Source organism: Ahaetulla prasina, chromosome 2 (assembly GCF_028640845.1).
Source record: "Ahaetulla prasina isolate Xishuangbanna chromosome 2, ASM2864084v1, whole genome shotgun sequence".
Lineage (NCBI taxonomy): Eukaryota > Metazoa > Chordata > Lepidosauria > Squamata > Colubridae > Ahaetulla > Ahaetulla prasina.
The window spans coordinates 54,812,203-54,840,087 of record NC_080540.1 but is presented as its reverse complement, the minus strand read 5'-3'; the positions used below and the strand labels follow the sequence as shown (position 1 = coordinate 54,840,087).

At 37.8% G+C, this 27,885-nt stretch overlaps 1 protein-coding gene across 1 annotated transcript in view; it reads left to right on the top strand.

Moving 5' to 3' along the window:
* The first annotated feature begins 1,241 nt into the window (after positions 1-1,241).
* PLXND1 (plexin D1) overlaps positions 1,242-27,885 on the top strand; it is a 201,885-nt gene continuing 175,241 nt past the window's right edge. The window contains exon 1 of the mRNA XM_058171611.1: positions 1,242-3,110. Coding sequence (XP_058027594.1) covers positions 1,548-3,110 — 1,563 coding nt within the window. The 5' untranslated portion in view covers positions 1,242-1,547. The remainder of the gene's footprint in view (positions 3,111-27,885) is intronic.

The window sequence follows — 27,885 nt, the reverse complement described above, 5'->3', positions numbered from 1 at the left end:
AAGTGGCGGGCATAGCCATAATAATTTTGAAATTCTATACCAAGTCTTACCTACCCCTTTCATTTATCAACATTCCCTGTACTTTGAGAAACTACTTTCGGCAACAGTTCTTTCCAAGATGAATGAGATCTATTTGTAGACTGTTGATAAATGGTTTAACTAACAGTAGCAGCTTTTTATTGTAGAACAATATCTGGTTCTTACTAAACATGTTGAATTAAAAATCCCATAAACACCAGCCAGTTTTCAGCTAGGGATGTAAACATGCCGTTTCAAATGGTTTGTTAAACATTGCTGAATAGATGTCATACACTTTCCAAATTTAGCGAAACGCAGGGACTATTGACAGATGAATATGAAGCAAAGCCAGGTTGCACAACACCATACCTGGAGTTGTTTCTGGCAAAGCAGAAACAGAGCAGTACAGATCAGCATATTCTGAAATATTTTTCAGGCACCTTCATTGCTCTGGTGTTGATGACAGAAGCACAGCGAGACTGAATTAATTCACCTCTCCCTCATCTTACATGCTTCGCATAGTTGTCTGCTTAATTTATTCCTGACCCCCCCCAAACCCCAGACAGTCTGACCTTCTCTTCTTTGTTATCCTTTCTTGTAAAAATCCCTTTTTATGAGGAGGGAAGTACTTCAAGAGGATTGAGAGTTAACTTATTTTCACTGGGTGGGAGAGGGGCGACCAAGCAGCTGAATCTGAAGGTCGGTTGAAGATGATTTGTCTGAAATTAACGGTTGTTTGGCCAACTCAGTCCTTACAACTGATTGCAATGTTAATTTATGGCTGGATGAGAAAAGTTTTTGATTTCCTTGTCTTTGCACCCCCCCCTCCCTCCCTCCCTCCCTCCCTCTCTCTCTCTCTCTCTCTCCCCCCCGCCCATGAATCCTACATTCTTGCTTCCGAACATCAAAAAAGGCAAACACAAGAGTTATTTGTTAGCAAAAGGAGCTGCTATCAAGAGCCGCTTCTTTGTTTTTGGGACTGATGCAGCGATTGCCTTCCAGTTTGGGAGGTGGTGGGGGTGGGTGGGTGGGCGGGCGGGCGGGCTGGAGAGTGGCTTAAACTTAATCATATTCACATGACAAACCATAAATAAAGGAAAAACGAATACTGCAAAAAGAAAGAAAGAAAGAAAGAAAGAACCTCTCAGAAGTCGGAGCGAGCAGCTTGTCCACAGTTACAGGGAGGGGGAGAGGGAGGGAAGGAGAGAGAGAGAGAGAGAGAGAGAGAGAGAGAGAGAGAAGCTGTCAGACTTAGGGGAGGGCGCAGCTTTTCTCAGACGTTTGAGTTTTAACCCCATTGGAGACGCCGGTCCTGTAAGAAGGCAAAAAGGCTGCGGACAGCTTTGCAACAAAAGGCTCGGGACTTCCCTCTTGGCGTCTCTCAGGGTTCGAGACGCATTACATCCTCCGCAGGAAACAGGTTTTCCTCTTTTGCGGCTGCCACCCCCCACCCTCCCCTCCCCTCCCCTCCCCAATTGCACAGCCAAGGAACCTCATGCTCTGTGCAGCGCGACAGCCCAGGAGGCAGGATGGTTCCACGGGATCGGCGAGGCGCTAACCAGGTACCGTCACCGGATCGCGGCCGTGTTTTCCACCTCTTGGTGGTTTCCCTGGTGCTCCCGGTGCTCGGGCGTGGGCTGAAGGTGCAGCACAAGTTCGTCTCGCCCACCGCCACTAACAACTTCGCCCTGGATGGGTCGGGCGGCAGGATCTACCTGGCGGCGGTCAACCGGCTTTATCAACTCTCGGCTCCCAACCTGACCCTGGAGGTGGAAGAACAGGTGGGCCCCAAGGAGGACAACCCCTTGTGCCACGCTCCCCAGCTGCCCCAGGCGTCCTGCGAGCACGCCAAGAAACCGACCGACAACTACAACAAGCTGCTGCAGCCGGACCCGGAGCAAGGCATCCTGGTGGTCTGCGGTTCGATCTACCAAGGCTTCTGCCAGCTGCGGAGCATGGACAACATCTCGGTGGTGGCCGTCCCATTCCCGCCCCGGACAGGTGGAGGAGGCGAAGGGGGCGACCAGGTCACCGTCTTCCCCAGCATGCTCAACGTGGCGGCCAACCACGCCAACGCCTCCACTGTCGGCTTGGTGCTCAAGCAATCCGGCCAAGACACGAGGCTCCTGGTGGCCGCCACTTACACGGGCTTGGGCAGCCCGTTTTTCCCGCGCAACGCCAGTCTGGAAGATCACCGTTTCGAGAACACGCCCGAGATCGCCATTCGGGCTCTCAACGCCCGCGGGGACCTAGCTCGCCTCTTCACGTTCGACATCAACCCGTCCGACGACAACATCTTCAAAATCAAGCAGGGCGCCAAGGACCGGCACAAGCTCAGCTTCGTCCGCGCCTTCCTCCACCGGGGAAGCCAAGGCGCGTCGCCCTCTCGCCCGGTAGGGGGCGCCTCCGGAGGCCGGAGTTCTCCGGCGGGACCCGGGGGCCCCTATTCGTCCCGGGGATCCCAGGCTATCAAACCCGGCCGAGCACCGGCCGCTTTCCCGCCTTTGCCCCAGGGAATCCCGTTTAGCCGCCCGACGGCCTCCTATGCTTACTTGGCCCTCAACAGCGAGGCGAATGCGCGCGAAAAGGAGAGCCACTCGCACAGCCTCTTGGCTCGCATCTGCTTGGGGGACCCGGCTGAGACGACCCCTCTCAATAACAGCAGTGGCGGCGGCAACGGCGAGACCAAAAAGTTAACCGAGTCTTACATTCAAATGGCTCTACAATGTAGCCACCCCGGAGCCGGCGGGGTCACGCCGGGAGTCTCCACCGGGGATCTCTTCAACAGGCTGGTCTCCGTCTTTCCCGCTCGCGCCGCCCTACAGGTGGATCCCGGGAATCCTCCCTCGCCCCAGCCGGAGGAGCTGCTCTTCGGGGTGTTTGAGAAAGCTGCCTCCCCGGGTGCCGGGCTTGGCGGTCGACAGGCTCCGCCGCAGCCCTCGGCGCTCTGCGTCTTCCGCTTCGCGGAGATTGAGGACGCTATCAGGGTGGCCAGAAACTCATGCTTCGTGGCGCCGGACGCCGACCTGGTCACTGTGCTGGACAGCGTCGTGCAAGGGACCGGGCCTGCCTGCGAGAAGAGGAAAATCCAGGTAAGGACAGGGAATCCAGGAGGGCAGAAAAACCTGCCAGCGATCTGGGGTTGCTTCTCTCGAAAATAGCGTGGGACAAATTGACCAGCCTAGCTGATGCTTGACCTTTATGATCAGTTGCCTGGGTGTGTGAATCAAGCTAAATAGCGGTTTTGCCTGAGTGGGCAAGCTGTTGTGGTTTATAAATCGTGGTCTGTGGTTAGTATGTCCCAACCTAGTGGTTTATTCAGTAAATAAATAGATTAGGCAAACCATGGCTTAATGAGATTCAAGGCACTTTCTGGAAAGTACTACTAAGGACAGCCATCGGTGATGAATCTGAAAGTAGGACAAAGAAATGTTTCCCAAATTTTGGAAAATCCTCCAATAGTGATGAACTTCCCTCAGAGACTGGAAGATGCTGAACAAATATGGAAGACACTAAATTGGGAAAGGACCTCCAAGGCAAGTTTCTGGCCTAGCACTGCTGTTTTAGAATCAGAAATCAGCTCTCCAAGTTTTAGGAAGTTAGCCTTTGGATGAGTTATGGGGAAAAAATACCAAAGGAAATTGGCCTTTGATAAAAAACAACAACCTAAGAGTAAACTGTTAAGTTTATTATTGCATGAACTTTTTGAATCATAGCCTACAAAAGTTTATTTATTAATAAATTTCTTTGACCTTGAGGTGTCACAAGATGCTTTGCTATTTCAAAAAGCTTCTGTCATTAGCTCCTAAAGTTATATTCGAGACTTTCCTGATCATAAGACCAGCATTGGAAAATATACAGAAGAGGGCAGCCAAAGTAATCAAAGTATTGAAACACCTTCCGTCTGAGCAAGCAGTTTAGAAAAAAAAAGATTGGGACCACAATAGAATTGTGGTTAGTGGAAAAATGTTTTCCCGCATTTTCATTTTTCGTTATGGAAAACAATACCAAAAAAAAGGAGGGTTATTAAGCAGCAGGTATTTTTTAAGTGGTTGTGTGAGTTCTTGGCACAATACTATCTGTGATGTTTTAAAGACATTATTATGGACATTTTTCAGAGAATGAATCTAAGAGATAACTCCATGTTCAAAGGAAGCTACCCACAGTCACTTTGGATAGTGTGATGGGTGGTATATAAATTCAATCAATCACTCAGTCAATCAATCAAGGGTCAAGGCTTGAAGGATGACTGGTGCTTTCAGAACCTGCTTGTAAATTACCAGAATGTATCTGTGTGATTATATGCTAGTATTCTGGGATGTTAATATTGGGAAGTTTTGGCTCAACTGATATTGATGAATGATGACAGCTGCCCCAAGTCACGGGATGATGCAGTTGTATTTTAGCAACATTTTAGCAACAGTTTTCTTATCTTTGTCTTAAGGCCATGTTAAGTATTTACAAAAAGCATATTAGATTGTGTAAATATTTGCCACAAATATTTTGAGAGTTTTATTTAGTTCATGAAAGCCAGGGTCATATATTGGTGAAAGTATTAGACTAGGATGGCGAAGCTTACAAACTAGATCTGTTAGTGTTAGTTCTCATTGTTTCTTCTCAGCATCTGATATTTAAGGCTTACCACCTGTAATTCAGACATAATATTCAGCCATTGAGGCTTTAACTAAAATGTTACAAAACTGTCTTCTATGCAGTTTGTCTAATTTTGTTTTAAAGCCAACTGAGTTGGTGACCCTTACCATATTTAATGCCAGCAAATACTGTAATACAATTTTGCATTGTTTAAGATTGTGCTTCCATTTATCAGTCCTAAATAGCTCTGCATTTAGTTTTAATGGTATTTAATACTAACATTATGAAAGATAGAGAAAAAAAGTCTAATTATGCATTGACTAATTTTATATTCATCTGGTGTCTTCCCCCAAATCACCTTTGCTCTCAGTTAAAAATCTCCAAATATTTCTTGCAGGGACATGTTTCAGCTCCACAATATATTTTTACAGTCATAGATTTATAGAATGGCACCACAGTTATGCAATCTCCTTATAATTCTCTGGGTGGAATTCACTTTGTTTCTTTTGCAGAAGTTGCTTTGGATTGAAATTTCCATTGAGATATTATTCATTTATTATTATCCATTATTCCATGATTATTGCTGTCAGTTACTGCACACCAGGCTCCTATTAATGCTGAGTTTACTGCACCAACACAGTCACTTTGTACATTGAATTATATTTGCCATTTTAAAACTCCTTCAACTAGGAAAGACCATTGTGGAACTCATTGCAACCCCTGTTTCATTTTACATCCTGAATAAATTATCATTACAGTATAAGCTCACTTAGTTATCTTATTGTCCCAAAAGTGCTTTTTGGGACAATCATGACCTGGATGACTGAGAACCTCCATAGACTGAGAACCTTCTTATTGTATTTACCTAAATTATCATTTATTTTAATTTCCAAAGTCTACTTGGTATATCTCTTCAGTGTGAAATTCTCCATTTAACTGTATTGTTCTTTAGCAAGTTACCTACTGATGACTATATCTGTTCTCTTAATATAGATTTTTGTCAGTAGCTTTTGATGGTGGAATTTATTAAAGGCTTTCTAAAAGTTGTAATTGACTGATTTGATTGTGTGCCATCAAATTGTTGTCAATTCTTAGTGACCACATCAATTATTTCCATGATAATGTAGCCCTAACTTGATCTTTCTTCAAACAGCCGAATTATAATGGTGATGGCTTAAACATAGGTCATAAATAAGTTAAAATCTATGCAGATCTGATGAATTTAAAAACTGCACCTATATATAACTGATCTGAGATGGTCTGACCTTTCGAGAGCAATACCAAAAGGTTCGTCATACTTCTCCAAAAGGTTTAGGCTACTGTATTTGTTTAATGATACTGACCAAAAAATTGGAATGTTTTTCAGCAGCTTTCTGAGCAAATATTGTGGCAGTTTAGGGAACATATTATTGGAGGCAATTAGGAACCTAAAATTTGGGATATCAGAGCCCTGCTCTCTTTAGGATTTTACATAAAACACCAAGGAAATCAGAAAAGATAGCAGATAAACATTCTCTAGGACATTCCTCCTCCTCACAAAGGCACAGGCAAAGGTTATGGTAAGCTATCAAGCACAGCAGGATGCTGCTGCAGTCTCAGTTATGTCAAGGCACTTTTGACAAACAAGGAAGGGATCTGTTTTGCTTGCTTTTCATCATAGCATACAATTGAGTAATAATATTATTCATCCACAAATCAAATTAGATGCCTGCAGTGTGTGTCCTGAAATTATTTACATGTCATGCTGTAAAATGATGTGGAATGGGGAAAGAGTCTAATAAACATTTTGAAACTGACACCCTTAATTCTGGGGCCATGAACACTTTTCATACGCCTATCCTTCATCTGCTTTAAAAGATAGAATTTCTGGAGAAGATCACAAACTAAGCTGTAAATTATCCATACTTATAGCAGCAACTTGGTTTGGCAGAGAAGTTTGAGCATATAGTGTCTGTTAGAATAATGCTGTTGGTATGCTTGTTGACAAATTTTAAAAAGCGTACAAGGTTAATGGGATAGGATTTGCATGTTAGCTCCTATGTAGCAGAATTTGTCTTATTTATACTTTCTTAGGGTAGCTACTAGATCTGGGTTGAGAAACACTAGTTGGTATGAAAGAAATATAGAGAAGTCTAGCTGACAGTTAACTAGTGGTCACCCAGATTTTTGCAGTTCAGATTTGGTAATCCTGTGCTTGATTTATGATTTTTGATCATAAACATTATGATCATAATGTTTTCCACCATTTTACCTGGAAGTTAATTGACCTGAGGTTAGTCTTTGACTTACCACAGTTCATTTAGTGACCATTCGAAGTTACAGTGGCACTGAAAAAGTGACTTATGGCCATTTTTCACACTTACTATGTTGCAGCATTCCCATGGTCAAAATTCAGACACTTGGCTACTGACTCATATTTATGGTGGTTGCAGTCTACTGGGGTCATATGATCACCTTTTGTGACCTTCTGACAAGCAAAGTCTATGGGAAAGCCAGATTCATTTAACAACCATGTTGCTAACTTAACAATAGCAGTGATTCACTTAATAGCTGTGGCACGAAAGGTCGTAAAATGGGGCAAAATTCACTTAACAGCTGTCTCGTTTAGCAACAGAAATTGTTGGCTCTATTGGGGCTATAAGTGAAAGATTACTTGTAATATACTGCAGTAGCCTGTGATCCCTTTCTATGTATATCATATAAATATGATGTGGACATCATATTCATTTGGTACACCGCAGTTACATCGTTCTCTGGTACTTTCCTTATTGGCACAAACTAAAACGTACATCTGCTTCATATTTGGGCACATGGTAAATATTTAATAACTTGCAGTACACAGAGTATTTTTTTAGAAAAATGGGACAAACATGCATACCTTTTCCTTACCGATTGATATTCATATAGTATTCAGTGACCCTGGATATAGTGTGAAATTTAGATAAATTTATTTTCAATTTATAATGGAGCAAAATATACAGCATCGGGATGGTTTTTTGTACATAGATGCAAAAAAAAAAAAAAAAGAAAGAAAGAAAAAAGAAAATGTTCCTTGGCTTTTATTAGGACTCATTTTTTTCCATATTCTTTGTCCCAAGGAAACTAGTTGTGACTCAGAGTTATGTCTCCCTCTTCCTCATTTTTGGTTAGTCCTTATTGCACTGACGCTGAAGAAAGACAGCTCTGGGAACATGTGTTCCCTTACACATATTTCCTTCCCACATCCTCAGCCTGCACATTCCTGCAGTGGACAGCATTGGATGTATAAAATTCAGAGAGAAGGGACATAGACTGCCTTGTTTTATTGCTTTCAGGGTGAAAGTTTACTAGTACTATAATTTGTTACCAAGCTGACATAAATGGTAATGACAACTGCATATATCTATTCCCATTTTAAAAAGTTAAAAGTCAAGTCACAATAAGGTTGTTTTGTTTTCTTCTCTTCTGGGAAAGATGCATAGCATGGGTTTTTTTATTTCTTCTGGGAAAGATGCAGAGCACATTTTTATCTTAAGGGATCTTAAAACATCTGCTTGATTTCACAGCCAAGATAGACCAAGAACGCTTGGTGTCTGCTAAGAGTATCAAAAAGGTTTTCTGTGTTACCAAAATACATTTGGCATGGTGGCTTCGATGTTGTGGCCTTGTTGCAATAATTCATAGATCAACTTTAATAAGATTCAAGTCCAGATTTTAAGCAGCCAGAATCAAAACATTTTGACAACAGAATGTTGCATCAGTTAATTCCTTAAAACCAGATAGATTAAATATTGTTCTTCTTTGCAATCGCGTGATCTGCTGTAAAAAATTTTAAGTGGATATTTGGTTTTTTACAGTGGCTGAACTGTTTACTGCTAGAACCAGACATCCAGTTCTTTGTAGAGTTTAGCTTTTGAAATGAGCTGAAAGTGAAGACAAAGCTTTAATAAAAGTGTATATTTTTATTATCTGATTTCTAATTATGAATCTATAGTTGTCGTGTCTCTAACAGATATATTAATATGTAAGCAGTGCTTTCATTTTAAATATATTTCATTAGGACATGCTCATTTAGGATTGAAAGCAAAGATCAGAGCTTAGAGTTTTTGGAATCAAGAAGATCATATAATCTGCTTGTGTAGCTCCCCCCCAAAAAAATGTCCTGTATTTAGATATATGCACATATCAATCAATATGAAGTGAGGTACCTGGAAAAATTCTAGAGCAAACCGTAAAATTAACCTGTAAACACTGGAAACTGGTGTAGCTAGAAGACAGTGTTTAATTCACACTTTTGCTCATCAGTGGGATTAATTTACAGTACCTCCAACAGCTAGCTATCCAACGTCTACTCAGATACATCCCATGAAGAGGATCCTACTACCTCTCTGAGTAATACTTAACTGTTCTTACTGTTCAGAGGTTGAGAACCCTTCCTTTCAGTTTGAATCTCCCTTTGTGTAACTTTAAAAAATTATTCTTGTACTCTGGGGTGACAACCTTCTTCAGAGTGACCTCCTTTTAGCTACTTGAAGAAGGCTATCATATCCCCTTCGGGTTTCTCTTCTGAAAGCTAAATATATTCTTCTACTTCAACCTCTCTTCACAGAGCTTAGTTCTAATCCCCTGATCATCCTCAAAGTCCTGCTTTGAAATATTCTCATTTTTATGAATTATTCTTGAAATGTGATATTAGAGCTGGACATAATACTTGGTACAGACTGCCCAGTGCAGAATAGGATAGAATAGTTACATCTGTTAATATGGCCTTAAATTTTGTCTTTTTTCAATCATATTGTAATGCTTGTTCATGTTCAATTTGTATTCACCTGTCGTTTCCACAAATTGTGTTTTCATGGCCAATCTACACAGTCCAGGACTGAATCTTATGGCACCCTACTTGGCAGATCATTCTAATTTGATGAAGAACCATTGATAAGCTGTCTTTGAATATGAGGTCAAACCATCCACTTACTGTCATGCCATCTAGCTCAAATTTAATTGGATTGCTCAGAATCAGAATATCATTGAGTACTTTGTCAAATTATTGCGAAAATCAAGCTACATTATGCTGTTATACTGTATGTACTGTATATATGCATATGAAAAAATTACCTGATCAAAAACCCAAAATTAGGATATTTAATGTTATAGATTTTGTGAAAGAGTGTTTATTGGAGTTTCATTTTCTGTAGTACTTGTACATTGTTTATCTTTGAAGTCATGCACAATAGTTTATATTTTACCTCTCTTTTATCCTCATATCAGCCAGAAAGATTAGGCTACATTAAAAGATAGCTCCTAGTTCAAGCAGTAAGACTTCTTGTCAGTAAACAGAACCCAGATCTTCCTGGTCTTAGTCTAAAACTATATATTGCATCAAATACAGTTCAAGTTTATTATCTTATTTAATTGAAATTAGCTTAAAAAGACTTGCTTTTTAAAAGAATTCTCAAATATCCTATCATCCTGGAAAGATAGTATTTCAAATGACATGCTGAAATTAACATTAAACATAGGGTAATAGCCTACTGATCATCTTAATAGCATTTTTTAAAAAAATGAAAAACAATAGTTGTTTCGCTATTAGTGATAAAATGGCATCAAGTAAAAGGGCTTTTCTCCATTTGCATATTTTGTACTAAAGGCAGGTTTAGCTTATTTACTTGATTTTGGATAACCTATGTGATGACCTAGCTCTTTTAAGGTCTATAATGCTGGGAAAGGTAGAACAAAAGAGAAAAAGGAGAATCATTAGCAGCAAGATGGATATATCAGTTAGAGTGGCAGTGGGTAAATTATTGGAAGTTCTGAAGAACTAAGTGAATGAAAGATGGTACTGGAGAAAGTCTCTGTGTTGGCTGAGTGTCAATACTGACTCGTTGGTACATATTTGAAGACAAGATGATCTATAGCAGCAGTTCTCAACCTGTGGATCGGGACCCCGTTGGGGGTCGAATGACGATTTGCCAGGGGTCGCCTAAGACCATTGGAAATATGGGAAGTATACTTGCGAGTTGAAGAATCGCACTCCAGTGGTTGACTTCACAAGCCAGCTGCAGGCTCTTCAAATCGCTAGCCGAATTCGGCTTCAGGCGTGGTCAATTAAAAAAGAGAGAAATCTTTGCTCTGATGTCTCCCTCTCAAGTCAGCTGCAATCACTCCCAATCGCTAGCCTAATCTGGCTTCAGGCGCGATAAACTTAATAGGGGAGGAGTCTCCGCTTTAATGCCTCCGTCCTTAAGGCAATCGCAAGCAGTTCAGATCGCTAGCCAATACGGCTTCAGGTGCGATAAATTCAAAACGAAAATAATTTTATGGTTGAGGGCGCCACATCGTGGGGAATTGTATTAAAGGGGTTGCCACATTATGGGGAATTGTATTAAAGGGGTCGCAGCACTATAAAGGTTGAGAACCACTGATCTATAGCTTGCAAATGTGTGCGCATGCAGAGCATCCGTGATGACATCCAGGTGGGTCGGCAGAGCCTCCTGCTGCTGCCACTACCGATTCACCCGAATCAGGGTGAACCGGTAGAAACCCACCATTGAAGCAAACACTGAACATTCTTTAAAGTCTGATACCATTGATTGAGCAATATAGCATACTGCATTCCAATTCTGTATTAGAACCAGTTTGATGTAGTGGTTAAGGCAACAGTTAAAACTGGAAGATTATAAGTGCTGGTCCTGCTTTAGGCACAAAGCCAGTTGTGTGACCTTGAGCCAGTCATTTTCTCTCAGTCGTAGGAAGGAGGGAATGACAAATCACTTCTGAAAAATCTTGCCAAGAAAACTGCAAAGATTTGCCCAGGCAGCCACTAGAAGCCAATACTGATTCAAAGACACATATACACAAACAATTCTCTGTTACAGTTTTGTATACTGAATATGTGCTATTTTTGACTCCTAGTAGTTACATAGCTAGAAAGATGAATAGAGAGATCTTGTGTATTACCCAACATCATTTTGTGATTATTTCATTTTGGTAATAATAAATTGTCTACATAGTTTTAATAAAGAACTTCCTCAATATATTGAGTAGTTCTAGCATTTCAGAGGCTGTAAGGGCATTGGTAGCAAACACTATGGATAACAAGTGTTTTAAATTTCTGTATTGCTGTTCAAACTTTCTATGTGTACTTTTTTTTGGTAAAATCTAAGAAGTTTTAAAATGGTTCCCTTAACAGTTGATTAATTATGAGCCATAATATTACCAACTATTTTAAAATAACTATTGCTCCAAAGAGTTATTTTGTGATGAGAAGAAAAATCACATGTAAATATTTTGTTTCCCAGTAAACAAATATCTGCTAAAAATTGCTAAAAAAAAAAAAAAAAGATTGCTCCAATTATTTGCTTAATTGCTCTCATCCTGCACATCAACAGGGTTCTACTTAAAATTATACACTTTCTAGCACCAACTATCAAAAGGGAATTACCTATGGGAAAGCCAGATTCATTTAACAACCATGTTGCTAACTTAACAATAGCAGTGATTCACTTAATAGCTGTGGCACGAAAGGTCGTAAAATGGGGCAAAATTCACTTAACAGCTGTCTCGTTTAGCAACAGAAATTGTTGGCTCTATTGGGGCTATAAGTGAAAGATTACTTGTAATATACTGCAGTAGCCTGTGATCCCTTTCTATGTATATCATATAAATATGATGTGGACATATGTCCAAGCTGGCTTCCGAAGGTATCATAGCAATCACGACCATATTGCAAATCTGCACTGGATCTTTGAAAAATATCGTGCATATCAAAAGATCATTCACATTTGCTTCATTGGCTACAAGAAAGCCTTCTATTGTTATGAGCATGAGAAGCTACAGAGAGCCCTACAAGATCTGGGGATACCAACAGATCTGGTCAAGTTGGTGCAAGCACTGTACACAAATCAGGAAGCCACTATGTGAACACCATAAGGAGACACTGGTTGGTTTAAGATAGAGAAAAGAATGCAACAAGGTTGCATTCTCTCCCCGTTCTTATTCAACCTGATGCCAAAATGATCATGAGGAAACTAGATCCTAAAGAATCAAAAATTGGGGTCAACAATTTTCAATATGCTGATGATATAATCTTACTCTCAGAAACCAAAGAGGCCTGAACATATGATCAAAAAAATCAAAGAAGAAAGTTAGAATTTCAAAGTTGAGCATCAGAAAGATCAAGCTCTTGACCACTGCAAAGAAGGGAAACATCAAAATAGAAATTGATGAAGAGATAGAATGTGTGGAAAAATTCACTTTCCTAGGATCGCAGATAGCGGTGAATGCAGAAATAAAACATCGGATTGCACTGTGTCACACAGTAATGATGACCATGAGCCAAATATGGAAAAGTATTTGCAGCCTGGCAACCAAATACAGGTTAGTTTATTCTATTGTGTTCCCTGTAACTGCCTATGGTTGTGAAACTAGGACCTTAAAAAAGCAAAACGGGAAGAAGATGGATTTGCATGAACCGGAGAAGCTCCTGCATATTCCTTGGACAGCAAAGGTGACTAACAAGCAAGTACTGGAGCACATAACACCAGGCATGTCACTAGAAGACAAAATCACAAAACTGTATCTGACTTATTTTGGCCATGTCACGTGGCGGAATTCACTGGAGAAAGCAATTATGTTTGGAAGAGTTAGCAGTAACCAGGCCATCAAAGAACATAGTGGCTGAACACCATCAAGGCTGACACCAGCCAGAGCATAGAAAAACTCAAAAAAATAGTGCAAGATTGGAAGATGTGGAGAGAACTGTCCCATAGAATCACCAAGAGTTGGAATGGATAACATCATAATCATCGATGCCAAACCACCATCATGAGAAAAGCATAACTTTAACAGAAAACAACCTGGGTATTTGCTCCTTCAAAAAAATTAACCATTAACTTATCAGACTGTTTAAATTATTTAAGTGGAAGCAACATAGGCATCCCTCTCAAAATATATATGAGTCTTAATGCAAAATTCATTCATATATTTGACACCCATCAATTTACTAATTTATCAGAATATTTATCATGCAACTGTACTGCTTAAATAAATTGAAATGAAACTTATTGATAATCATTAAAAATACCCTTGAAATACATAATGACATATATTCAAATTCCAATAAATAAATTCCTTTAATTTTATGATTTTGTCCTAGTAGACATGCTAGGTCTTCCAATATTACATTAAAAATTACATGAGATAAAGAACATCCTTGATGAATTTGTGTTTCATTTTAATTACTAATGAAATAATCCTATTAATAATTTCCTTACATGAGGAAAAGGATTAAGATACTAAATTATAATACATGAAATAAATTATATAAGAAATCTTAATTTCTGCAACCGTTGAACCAAAGACATGATTTAAACCATATCAAAAGCTTTTTCTGCATCCATTGAAGCTAACATGACAGATTCATGTGTATCAGCGTAAAAGGCTACTACATTAACCAGAAACCTCGAAACCCTTTTTTAAAAAAAACTTTTAAAATCATAGCATCAAAATATAAGAGGGATATTGGGCAGTAACTTATTAACTGAAGAGAATCTTTGCATCTTCAAAGTTACAATGATAAAAGCTGCAAAGTATGAAACTGGCAGGTTTTTATTTTACAAATGTCTTATGAATTATTTAAAGAAGTATAGCAAGTATTTTCTCCTTAGTTTTTTATACCATTGCATAATTAATTTATCTGGTTTAGAGACCTTTCCAGATTTTATTGTATCAGTAATATAGATTTCTTGAGATATAAGAGATGCAATCATTATTCCTAACTATAAATCATAAATTTCTGGAGAAATCCATTTATTTATTTGCAGTCAAAGATCAATATTTTAAAAAATGTATACATAGCAATAAAATTGCTTAAATTTTAAAACTGATTTAAAAACACATGGAAACAAACAAGGCATAGCCACTGTATGCATCCAACTAATATAATAAAAGTAATAAGAAATTGTCATTTTAGCTCTGTAAAAGTAGCTAGCCAATCCAGGCTTTGGGCATGATTAAGCCCATTGACTTCTAATGACAATTACCACGGCGCTGAACCCGGCCAAGTTTCTGTCGAATTTTTCTCTTTTAAGAACTGCACAATGTTGGCCTTGGTTCAGACCCTAACATCTAACAAGAATGGATGAAGTAATTTTGTTCCTGTTCCTGACACAGTGGGAAATCCTGAAAGATTTACGTATTACATTTTAAAAAAATCTCTCTGACACATGTGTAATATATAATATTTATAGAATTCACAAAACTGAACATAAATTTCTTTATAATTAGTGTGATTTGTTCCTAAGGAATTTATCAATGATATTATTTTATTTTGTTTCAACACAATTCTAACACAATACCAATGAAGAAGAAAAATAATAGATCTCAAAAGAAACCAGCATGGATGCATAAAGAACTATCTGACAAATTGAAAGACAAAAAGGACAAATATAAAAAGTGGAAAGAGGGGCAAATAACTAAGGCAGAATATCAGCAAATAGCCCAAGCCTGTAAAGATGAAGTGAGGAAAGCTAAGGCTCACAATGAACAAAGGCTAGCGACAAAAGTAAAAAATAACAAAAAAAGCTTCTTCCAACATGTTAAAAACAAGAAAAAAGTCAAGGAAACAATTGGCCCATTGCTGGGAGAAAGTGGCAAGAAGATGACAAGCAACAGGGAGAAAGCAGATCTACTTAACTCATATTTTGCATCTGTCTTTACACAAAAGGAAAAAACAATCCAACCTATCAAAAACAGCACTACAAAAAACAGATTAGAAACACAAGTTAAAATAGGGAAGAAAATGGTAAGTGAACACCTGTCTACCCTAGACGAGTTCAAATCACCAGGACCGGATGGATTACACCCCAAGGTTCTGAAGGAACTGGCAGACGTGATCTCAGAACCACTGAACTATATCTTTCAAAGATCCTGGAGCACACGGGAGCTGCCAGAGGACTGGAAAAGAGCTGATGTAGTTCCCATCTTCAAAAAGGAAAAACAGATCCAGGAAACTACAGACCTATCAGTCTGACCTCAATACCGGGAAGATTCTGGAAAAGATAATCAAGCAACGAATCACCGAACACCTAGAAGCAAACAAAGTAATAACCAAAAGCCAACATGGGTTTGTCAAAACAGATCATGCCAGACTAATCTCATCGCATTCTTTGACAAAATGACAAAATTAGTAGACCAGAGCAATGCTGTCGATATAATTTACTTGGACTTCAGTAAAGCATTTGATAAAGTAGACCATAACCTACTACTACATAAAGTACAAAATGTGGGTTAGACAGCACCACCACCAGATGGATTCGTAACTGGCTGACCAACCGCACTCAACATGTAGTCCTCAACGGAACTACATCCACATGGAGGAAGTATGCAGTGGAGTACCCCAAGGCTCTGTTTTAGGCCCAGTACGCTTCACCATCTTCAGCAATGACTTGGAGGAGGGGATAGATGGGGAACTCATCAAATTTGCAGATGACACCAAGCTGGCAGGAATAGCCAACACTCCAGAAGATAGGCTCAAGTTACAGAAAGATCTTGACAGACTTGAACATTGGGCGCTATCTAACAAAATGAAATTCAACAGTGAAAAAGTAAGGTTCTACATTTAGGCCAAAAACAAAATGCACCAGTACCGTATATGTGGTACCTTGCTTAATAGTAGTACCTGTAAGAGGGATCTTGGAGTCCTAGTGGATAACCATTTAGATATGAGCCAGCAGTGTGCAGCAGCTGTTAAAAAAGCCAACACAGTTCGGGGCTGCATAAACAAGAATCAAGACCACGTGAAGTGTTAGTACCACTTTATAATGCCTTGGTAAGGCCACACTTGGAATACTGCATCCAGTTTTGGTCGCCACGATGTAAAAAAGATGTTGAGACTCTAGAAAGAGTGCAGAGAAGAGCAACAAAGATGATTAGAGGACTGGAGGCTAAAACATATGAAGAACGGTTGCAGGAACTGGGTATGTCTAGTTTAACAAAAAGAAGGACTAGGGGAGACATGATAGCTGTGTTCCAATATCTCAGGGGCTGCCACAAAGAAGAGGGAGTCAGGCTGTTCTCCAAAGCACCTGAGGGTAGAACAAGAAGCAATGGGTGGAAACTGATCAAAGAAAGAAGCAACTTAGAACTAAGGAGAAATTTCCTGACAGTTAGAACAATTAATAAGTGGAACGACTTGCCTTCAGAAGTTGTGAATGCTCCAACACTGGAAATTTTTAAGAAAATGTTGGATAACCATCTGACTGAGATGGTGTAGGGTTTCCTGCCTGGGCAGGGGGTTGGACTAGAAGGCCTCCAAGGTCCCTTCCAACTCTGTTGTTATGTTATGTTATGTTATGTTAATTCTTTGGATAAGCTGACCAGAGTCACCTTGTACGGGAGATGGGGGCATAAATTTTTTAATAAAAATAATAAAATAAAAATAATTGTTCAGGAGGCAAGAAGCAACCCCACTGTTGTGTAGTGATTTTCTTTGTTTTCCATTCTTTTCTTATTGGAAAAAAAAAGGTCTTTGCTTCTACTCAATATAAGAATTAATCTTAAAGCTGTAATGCTGAGTTTTGATAGCTGTGCTCTCTTTGAGCAAAGTACAAAATCAGTAATCCATGAAAATAATATCAGATCATAGTATAGATTCTAGTGGGGGCTATTTTTTTGAGAAGGGGTTTGAAATTTATAATTGGCGCTTTAAAAATGCTGCATTTTCATGTTCTGGTTAAATAATTCAATTTGCAAAGTTCTTTGAAAATTTTGTGTTGAACAACTTACAGTGCCAGGGTAGAAAATGCTACTAGTTCTGTTGGCTTTAATTTAATGCAGTGCTTCTCACACTGGAAGCCTCCCAGATCCCTGAAAGTCCCAAGACCCTTTTAGGGGAGTCTGCAAAGTCAAATAAATATATTTTAAAATTTCTCAAGTTTTAATTTCTAATTCAGTAAATATTGATAAAGCTCTTTGTAGTCCTCAACCATTTTTAAGAACGTGAAGGGGTCATGAGATCGGAACATTTCAGAACTGCTGATTTAATGTATTCATGTTTAAGTTAGGCCTTCTAAGAATCCGATAAGTTGTTTTTGTTTCCAACTTCTTAGAAAAATAGATTTTGCAGCATGTGCTTTTTTTCTGGTTTTGACTTTGAATACTACAAAATTATCCCAAGGGGGGAAAAATGTAATAGTACTTGTGGTATTACAATTAAAGTCTACTTTCCAATTGAAGTAACATTTGTTTGCAACTTTCTTTATCTTTACAGAATTTAACTGCTTGAAACTTTGTTTAAAATGTAGTCCCATGGACTAATTCTTTTTGCATGAAGTTATACTACTTATAGCATATGGAATACAGATATTCTGACTCTGACCACCATCCAATCTTGAAGCTCATTGAACCTTAAATCAATGTATAAGTGTTAGTAGGTTCAGTTGAGTTGTCAGATAAGAGTTCTGACAAAACCAAAGAATTAAGTAATTAATTCTAGTATTCTTTAGATACTGAATTATGCATAAGGGATTTATTTTAGCAAAGTAGAAAGAATACATAGATAATTTACACATTGGTACTTTGCATTTGAGAATAAAGGAATGATTGAACCTAATAGTCCAATTTTGGGCATGTCAGTTCAAATATAAATGCCAATGACTCATGAAAGGGAGTAATCCCAAATTAATAAAAACCAGAAGCCTGACTGACCTTCTAAAGTAACTCATAATATGGTTTTGTATACAGCAGGCATGAGCAACTTGCAGGCCCACAGCCCTGGACAGCTAGTAATGTTATTTGGAAAACTTCAACATTATTATGTGATTTATAAACATTAATTATATTATATATTTTATATGCTCTTCCTGTTCAATCAATGTGGCCCAGGCAAGGCAAAAAATTGAACAATCATAGTATACATGCAGTCCTCAACATATGACTATATGACGACCATGGAGTTGCCCATTATGGTTGTATGCCAAGATGGTTGAGAATTGGGTCGCTCACATGATTGACCTGATTTTATTATCTTTTTTTGCTGTGGTGATTAAGTGAACATGTTTTATAATGTATAATGTGCATATATACACATTAACAATAACAGTAACAGAGTTGGAAGGGACCTTAGAGGTCATCTAATCCAACCCCCTGCTCATGCAGGAGACCTATACTAGGGATTCGAACCACCAAAGTGCCAACCTTTTTGATCGATAAGCCACTGAGTATTAGCCACTGAGACACCTAGCCATGGCTATCATAATATGAACTCTGCAGTCATTAAACAACCACCAGAAAAACCATCATAAAATAGAATAGAATAGAATTTGTATTGGCCAAGTGTGATTGGACACACAAGGAATTTGTCTTGGTGCATATGCTCTCAGTGTACATAAAAGAAAAGATACCTTCATCAAGGTACAACACTTACAACACTTAATGATAGTCATAGGCTACAATTAAGCAATCAGGAAACAATATCAGTATAAATCATAAGGATGATGTCCCATGACCATGGAATGCTTCAAATGGTTGTAAATGTTGCTATGTTGCCAAATGCCTGAAGTGCAGTCACATGATGTAAGGATTGAGGGGCCCGACCATCACAACTTTGGAGTAATTGGTTAGACCAGTGGTTCTCAACCTTTATAGTGCTGCGACCCCTTTAATACAATTCCCCACGATGTGGCGACCCCTTTAATTCCCCACAATGTGGCGACCCCAACCATAAAATTATTTTCATTTTGAATTTATCGTGCCTGAAGCCGTATTGGCTAGCGATTGGGAGTGATTGCAGCTGGCTTGAGAGGAAGACATCAGAGCAAAGATTTCTCTCTTTTTTAATTCATCGCGCCTGAAGCCGAATTCGGCTAGCGATTTGAAGAGCCTGCAGCTGGCTTGTGGAGTCAATCATTGGAGCGCGATTCTTTGACTCGCAAGTATACTTCCCATATTTCTGATGGTCTTAGGCGACCCCTGGCAAATTGTCATTCGATCCTCAAGGGGGTCCCGACCCACAGGTTGAGAACCGCTGGGTTAGACAATAATGAGTTTTATAGTAATAAATTGCCAACAAAGTATATTGCTTGGATAAAACATTTTCATTGTGAATAAACTTGCGTTGGGAGTTAAATCTAAACCAAGAAATTGTTAACAAAGTAAAAATTGAATCCATGTGGGAATATGAGAAGAAATTTACTATGAAAATAAAATCAATCCTTTCATTGGATTGAGTTTTAAAGGAATACATTATTTTGAATAATTTGTTTACATTAATCCAGAAAATCAAAACTTAAGAGTTAATTTAAATTCGCCCTAGCTTTAATTTAAAGTTTAAACTAAAATTATTATAATAAATCCAAACATATTTTTCTGGGAAGTAACACCCATCAAAATATGTGGTGTTTCCTTTTGAGTAACCAAGATTAATGTTTTCTGTTTAAGAAATATGGGTTTATAAAATGATTTAGAATGTGCTAGCTTCATTATTCCTAGGGAGCACTTCCTTGCCTCTCATTCCTTTCCTTACCTCCTCACAAGTTGTAATTCTTGTGTATTTAGAGGTTATACCAAGGAATTGAGATCAAAGACTCAGATCATAGTTTCCATGGTTATATCTATGATTTGACACTTTAATTGACTTCTTAGCCATCTGCCATTCCTCCTTTATTTTTTAAGAAGGAACCTTTTATATTAAACAGGAGACATCAATGTATCAAAGAAAGGTCTCTCAAAAATTCTGGAGTACCTAAAGATTAACACATTTATTGTATCATAATATCATACTTTTCATTTACTAGAATCTATACCTTTTATTTACTAGAATCTGTCAGGTGCATTAAGTGTTATTTTACATTGACAAGTGTGAATGCAAAGATGTTCAATATTATTCTCACTTAGAAATTATTTATTGTTGCTCAACTGTGGCTAAAAAAGAAAAAGGGCCACTTGATTTTTAAAATAAACAGCATAAATTACCCCTGATGAAGCAATATTGAACAACATATGAACATAACATAACATAACATAACATAACATAACATAACATAACATAACATAACATAACATAACATAACATAACATAACAACAGAGTTGGAAGGGACCTTGGAGGCCTTCTAGTCCAACCCCCTGCCCAGGCAGGAAACCCTATACCATCTCAGTCAGATGGTTATCCAACATTTTCTTTAAAATTTCCAGTATTTCTCTCTTATTTGCTTTTTTTATGAGGAACAAAAGTCACAGAAATCATGTCTGGAAAAAAGTGATAACAAGAATCCTGATCAGGAATCTTTGAATTATTTCTTATTTTAAAAAACTGTGTTGGCCTGAGATTAAAAAAAAATCTAAAATAGCAATAGCACTTAGTCTTATATACCACTTCACAGTACTTTACAGCCCTCTCTAAGCGGTTTACAGAGTCAGCCTATTGCCCCCAACAATATGGGTCCTCTTAATGTATATATTGAAAGGACTTTAATTTGGAATACTTAATAGACATCTTAATAATAAGAACTGTAGTTCATTCGGATATTTTAATTTATATACAATAGTTTGGTAAAAAAATGTTTCTGTATTGCTTTTGACTGATTTGAAACTTGACTGTTCTAAACTTTTGGAAAAGAATTATAAATGAAACATTTGTCTCATGTATTTTTTCAGACTACAAAATTATGGTTCAAAACATACATTGGATTTAATGTATTTGATTTTGTAGAGTTTTGAGGAATGTGAATTAATTTATTTAAAAGTGACTAGATATAATCCCTCATTTTTGATCCCCCATTCAATTTTTGTTAGTCCTGTCACATGCACTCACTGTATTCATCACAAACACTACAAAAGGGGAAAAAAATGAGACAAGTCTAGTTCATCTAAATGTAAGATATGGTCCTATTCTCTAAACATTATTATTCTGGCAACTTTGCTCCTTATCTCCCTCCCCAAATAAAATATGACTCCTTACCTTCCTATTTATCTTCAAAAGTTTGTCTACTTTTAGGTTAAAGCTTGGGAAATGAGATTTATTAGAAAATAATTGTATAAATATGAATTTATATAAATTGCCACTTAGTTACCACTGTATAGATTACAAATTTATTTATTTATTTAAATTTATTATAGTCATCCAACTGGAATCTGACTGTGGGTGACATACAACACATCAGCTCTTAGTAGCACTTGGTCATGACAATTTTGACTTTTGCAATGACACTCTTGGCATCTTTCCACTCACTTCATTTCCCTCCTCTCCTCACGAAACTGAAGAGCTGCTTGAGATTGACAACTGAAAGGGTGTTTCCCAAAAACATTCTCATCTCATGTCCAAATATATTTGATCTTTATCATGTAGCTTTCCACCAGGAGTAGTCCATTTGTTTAAAATATTTAATTTGTTGGCAATTCTAGTTGAATTATAAAAGAAAATAGCATATGGCAAAGGCAGCAGAAGGAACAAACCAACCAGTTATTGTCAGCCAACAGACATGTGTCTCACCAGGTATTACTAAATTTGGGGATTATCCCACCTTTCTGACAGTTTGAACAAAAATGAAATCCTGATTTATATATTTCTGTTGGCCGTACAGGATTAGAAGCTGTACAGGATTAGAAGGGAAGATACAGTATGTATCTAGGAATCTTCCTAGATTCACAACACCTGTTTGAGGAGCATGTGGCAGTCATGGCTAGGAGGGCACAGCTTCATCTTCTGCTCCACTTGCACCCATTCCTGCATTGACAGGCCCTACTCACAGTCACTGATGCCCTGGTCACCTCCAGATTGGATTACTGCAGTGCACTCTACATGGGGTTGCCCTTGGAGAGTATTGGCAGTTTAAGCTGCTACAGCATGCATCAGTGTGGGCAATTATGTGCGCTCCTAGAGTAAGGCATGTTATATCTCTGCTCCGCAAGCTGGATTGATTGCCAGTTTTCTTCTGGGTCCAGTTCAAGATGCTGGTTTTCAACTCCTTCATGACATATGACTGAGTTATCTGAGGGACAACCTTCTCTGGTTACATCATCTCATCCCATTAGATCTGCCAGAATAGCATGTCGCGGTTATCATCAGAAGAATAACAGAGTTGGAAGAAAACTTGGAGGTCTTCTAGTCCCCTGCTCAAGCAGGAAACCGTATATCGTTTCAAACTAATGATTGTCCAATCTCTTTTTAAAAACTTCCAGTGTTGGAGCATCCACAACTTCTGGAAGCAAGTCGTTCTGCTGATTAATTGTTCTAACTGTCATTAAATTTCTCTTTAGTTCTAGGTTGTTTTTCTCCTTGATTAGTTTCCTCCATTGATTCTTTTCTGCCTTCAGTTAGGAAACCTCATGTGGTGGGTTCTAGGAGACATCCGTTCTCTACTGCCTGCCTCATGGAACTATATTCCCCTCAAAATTACATCAGCCCTTTTGCTATTCCAAAAAGCCCTTAAGACATGAATATGTTGTTAGGCCTGTGGCTCTCATGGAACCAGAGACTTATGGTACTCAGATGGCTCCATTGTTGAGGTGGATATTTTTATTCTCCCTTTCCTGGGATTTTTATTTCTATGTTTGTTTTCATTAGCTTTTTAAAAATTGGATTGTTGTATGCCAGCCACAGTTGCCTTTTGTAATATGGGCAGCTATGTATGTTTGATTAATAAATAATACAAAAATAAGAGAAAATGTCATTTTATTAAATAATGTAACACATGATTATGTATAAGTAAACCCGATCAAATGACTACAAAGATTTCATTTGTACATGGCTATTTTTTTGGAAGGGAATTATGCATACTGCTTCCAATGTAGTTTATTAGAAGCAGTATTAAGACTATAAGAAACGAAGTTTATTGTCAATCCAAAATTTTGTCCTCTGGGAAAGTTAGGCTCGAAGTCTATTACTAAAGCTTGAGCTGAACATAAATGAGAAACACAGCTTGAATGGTTAAAAAAGGGGTTCTCTTGAGAAAAGAGCAGCTAAGAAAATATGACCAGGATAATAGGGTAGAGTCTGAATAAATCAGATTACTTATTCCAAACAATTTCAATAGTGACATTTTAGCTGAGCTTTCTCAATTGGTGGAATGCCCTTGCAAAGAGGAGATTTGACTTAAGACTTCTGTCCCTGAGGAGCATAAGCAGAAAAATCGCATTTTCTGAGTAGAGTGATTTTAGAGAAACACAAAGGATTTTGTTTCTTAAACATATAATACTTTGACTGTAATAGCTTTTTCGGGGGCTATTGTTCCTTAATCCATCACTCTCTTAGTTCAAGGTTTTCACTGTATAAGCTTGAAGAATTATATTAACACATGAGGAAAAATCAACTTGACCAGTTTGATAGCAATATAAAAGATGCACATTTTTCAGAAAGGGTAGATGTTTCCCAAATAGCTCTGATTGCTTGGATACTTTGTGTTGTAGTTACCTGAAGATGATCCTAATGTTCTTTGAGAACAGCAAGTGCCTGCCCTGATAGCATTCATTGATTTAGCTGTGATGAAAATGTAGAAAATTCTCAAATGGTGCAAAATATGTCTGAATTTTAAAATAGATGCTATATTAACAATAGCAGGACATGTGAATCCTGTTCCATGGAGCTATCAAACTGAGAGGCTGGAGTGATTTCTAACAGTTCTTTATTCAATACTGCCTGTGAGGCAACCACACTCCCTGGCTGACATGGCCTTCCTTTTATAAGAAACTGATCAGCCCAACAACCAATTAGGAGAGAGTATTTTCCTATTCCAATAGAGGACCAGAATGAGAACCTCAACTGACAACTATACACTATATACAATTTAACAGTCATACCAAACATCACAAAGTGTTTGTTAGAATAAATTAGATTAAATTTTCTGTATTGATTTTTGAGTGATAATGTTTGCAAGAAAAGTTATTATTATTATAAAACTAATATATTTATTCAATGAATATATTGATCAGTTTCAATCAATTCAAATTTATAATTATTTTTACAGACACATATAGTTTTACACGCGCGCGCACACACACGCACACACAGATTTATTTATTTTTTTATTTTATTTTATTTATTATTCATATTTGTATACCGCCCTATCTCCCGAAGAACTCAGGGCGGTTCACAGGCACATAAAACATTTATATACAAATTAAGATCATCATTAAAAAACTTATTCTAATGCCCAATTATTAAAAAATATAAATATAAATATTAAAACCAATTTAAAACCCCTATAAATTTAAAATCTAAGCCAGTCCTGCACAGATGAATAAATGTGTCTTGAGCTCGCGACGGAAGGTTCGGAGGTCCGGAAGTTGACGGAGTCCTGGGGGGAGTTCGTTCCAGAGGGTGGGAGCCCCCACAGAGAAGGCCCTTCCCCTGGGCGTCGCCAGACGACACTGCCTAGCTGACGGCACCCTGAGGAGTCCCTCTCTGTGAGAGCGCACGGGTCGGTGAGAGGTATTCGGTAGCAGTAGGCGGTCCCGTAGATAACCCGGCCCTATGCCATGAAGCGCTTTGAAGATGGTTACCAAAACCATCTATATACATATGTATAGTCTCATAATGCTTGAAGCTTCCAAAGCATTTAAAATTTAAAAATATTCATTAAAATGTTAAATATATTATTTTATTATTTTCTTCCAAATTTCAGACCTGTTTAAAAATAGTTTACTTCCAAACATTATTCTACATTGTGAATAAAAGAATAGATCTTTTTTCCCCAATATATATATGTCAACGTCATAATTTGTTTGGCAAAACTGAAAGAAGTAGAATAGAAACTTTTATTTTTTTAGAGCAACTGTAGATTAATTTTAACTGATTAATTTTAACTGTGGTTAACAAAATAAAGCAGATCAATAAGTTAAATTGTATATTTGAGGCTTTCTCTCTTTTTCTTCATCTTGTTGGAAAACATTTACTTATTTTTGATGTTTTGCTTGTAAACGTTTATGAAAAGTTGCAAAATTAAAAGAAAAAATATTTCAGAAGTTTTTTTTTTATACAAGAACTTTCTTGCCTTTTCCAAAGAGATCTTGACTGATATATGATTGAGTGGAAATAGACCTTAAAAATTTGAATCCAACATTATCATTACTAGTTAAGTGAGATTCATTTCCTGGGATTTTAATGGATAGGTAATTGCTTTCTTTTCTGCAGCTGAGATATTAAAGCTTAATAATGCTGATTTTGATATATTTATTTTGATTTCTGAAATTGTCAAGTGTATTTTAATTGTTAATCTATTATTTCTAATGCACTTCAAAATGTTAATGACTTTATATTTTATCTGTTTTAAATTACTGCTTCCCAGTCTCAAACTTCAATTCTATTCAATTTAGTAAGAATAACAAGGTGCCAAATACCATTAAAGTTTCCCCTACTTCTTTTAAAACATTTTGTTTAATCCAGCGATGAATTTAGCATGAAATAATGCTTGGTGGCTTAAATGATATTAAGTGGTGTATTCTGTTGTGAAAAAAATATGACAAAAATTCATCTTCCTAAAATCTTGTTCACATTCCAATATTTTTTCATTTACACATGTTCAAGTTAATTATTTTTGATATGAATTTGTAAAAGACATATCATTGTTAATTCTGCATTTCTCCTGCTTATATACAATAATTACATTTGCCTGATAGCCACTGGGGAGCAGGAATGATATGAACGATGGAAATTGCATGAATAGTACAGTAGGCTAAGAAGGATAGAGCTGTCTGTAAATTCTGTAAATACATCATATATTTTTATTAAGACTATTCATATATCCGTGTAATAACCAAGAGTTGTGCTAATATTGAAGGTTACCTTCCTTTTATTTTATATTATGGAAGCCAAGAAAACAACCACAAAGAAAAGTGTTCTCTTCTGAGACCTACAGCATTGTCAATGCTGTGACAAAAGCAGGAGTCTCCTTTCTTGCCCTAACCTCCTGAAATATATTTTATGTATTTTTGTAGGATAATAACTTTGTTTATGTATAAGTCTGGATTATTTGGTATGCTAATATCTAAAATATTAATTTTAATCCTTTTGGAATCCTCTCAGGTATTTAAGTCATAATTGCTCAAGGCTAGGCATAGGATAGAGCAGGGGTCTCCAACCTTGGCAATATTAAGACTTGTGGTCTTCAACTCCCAGAATTCCTCAGCCAACAAAGCTGGCTGAGGAATTCTGGGAGTTGAAGTCCACAAACCTTAAAGTTGCCAAGGATGGAGATCCCTAGGATAGAGCATTGTTCATTCTTTTGAATGATCTGTGGTGGGATTTGGACAGGGTATGTGAGATATTTTATCTGCAGTCTTCAGTAGTATAAACCATACTATCATTTTGAATTGTCTACAAGGATTGAAGATTGGAGATACTACTCTTCAGTGATTCTATTTCCTAAGGTTCTGTAGTTATTGTGTACTTCCACCTACTCATGGTCACTGAAGAGATTCCTGGTCGGCCTCCCCACTTAGTTTAGTATGTACCTGAGACTGTTGGGAGAGCCCATCTGTTGGTATAAATAATAATATATCATCAATAGCTGTTGATATCTAGCTGCATATCATCTCCCCAGGAGGCCACACTCAGAACACATTTTGACTCAATGTCTTTAAGCTATAGAGGGCTGAAATGGAAGAAATAGGCTTAGGCTTAAGATAGAACCTACAGCATACTTGCTCCTCTGCTTGTCCATATCAGATGGATAAATTCTAATCAGAATAGAAAGTAAAAGTAATTCACCAGCAACTTAAATTGCATTGAGAAGGAAATCAGTAATTGGTACAGCTCCTGCAACAGAGATATATGATTGGGCTGGCTAAATGTAAGCAGGAAAGCTTCTATATTTTTCACTAGTTGAATCTTCTGAGTAATATTCGGGGCAGCTCCAAGTATAATAATTTGCAATAGTTCAGGTTTGAAGTAATAAGGGTATAAGGGAAAGTAACCAGAATATCTCATTTCAGGATTGTTGTAACATATACCAGTTGGAGCTGGTTAAAAGCCCTCCTGTCCACAGCTTCCATTTGCCCTCAATTTTTAAAAAAAATGTCCCTCAAGGAGAGTGCAACCAAAGCTTTTAGACTTTTCCTGGAATTTGATTCTCAATGAACAGCTATTCTAATAAAAATAGATGGTGTGTGGCCCTAGAAACAGCCTTTCTCTGCTGTGACTCTTGTCACTCTGGAATAGCTTGCCTCTCAGAGTCAGGATGGTTCCCTCCCAATTAATATCCAGGAAGAGAATTAAAATTCAGATTTTCTCAGAGCCTCCAAAAATAATGTTCTGCTACTGTAGTTGAATTAGCCAGCAATTATGGAAATTATCGGTGTCATAC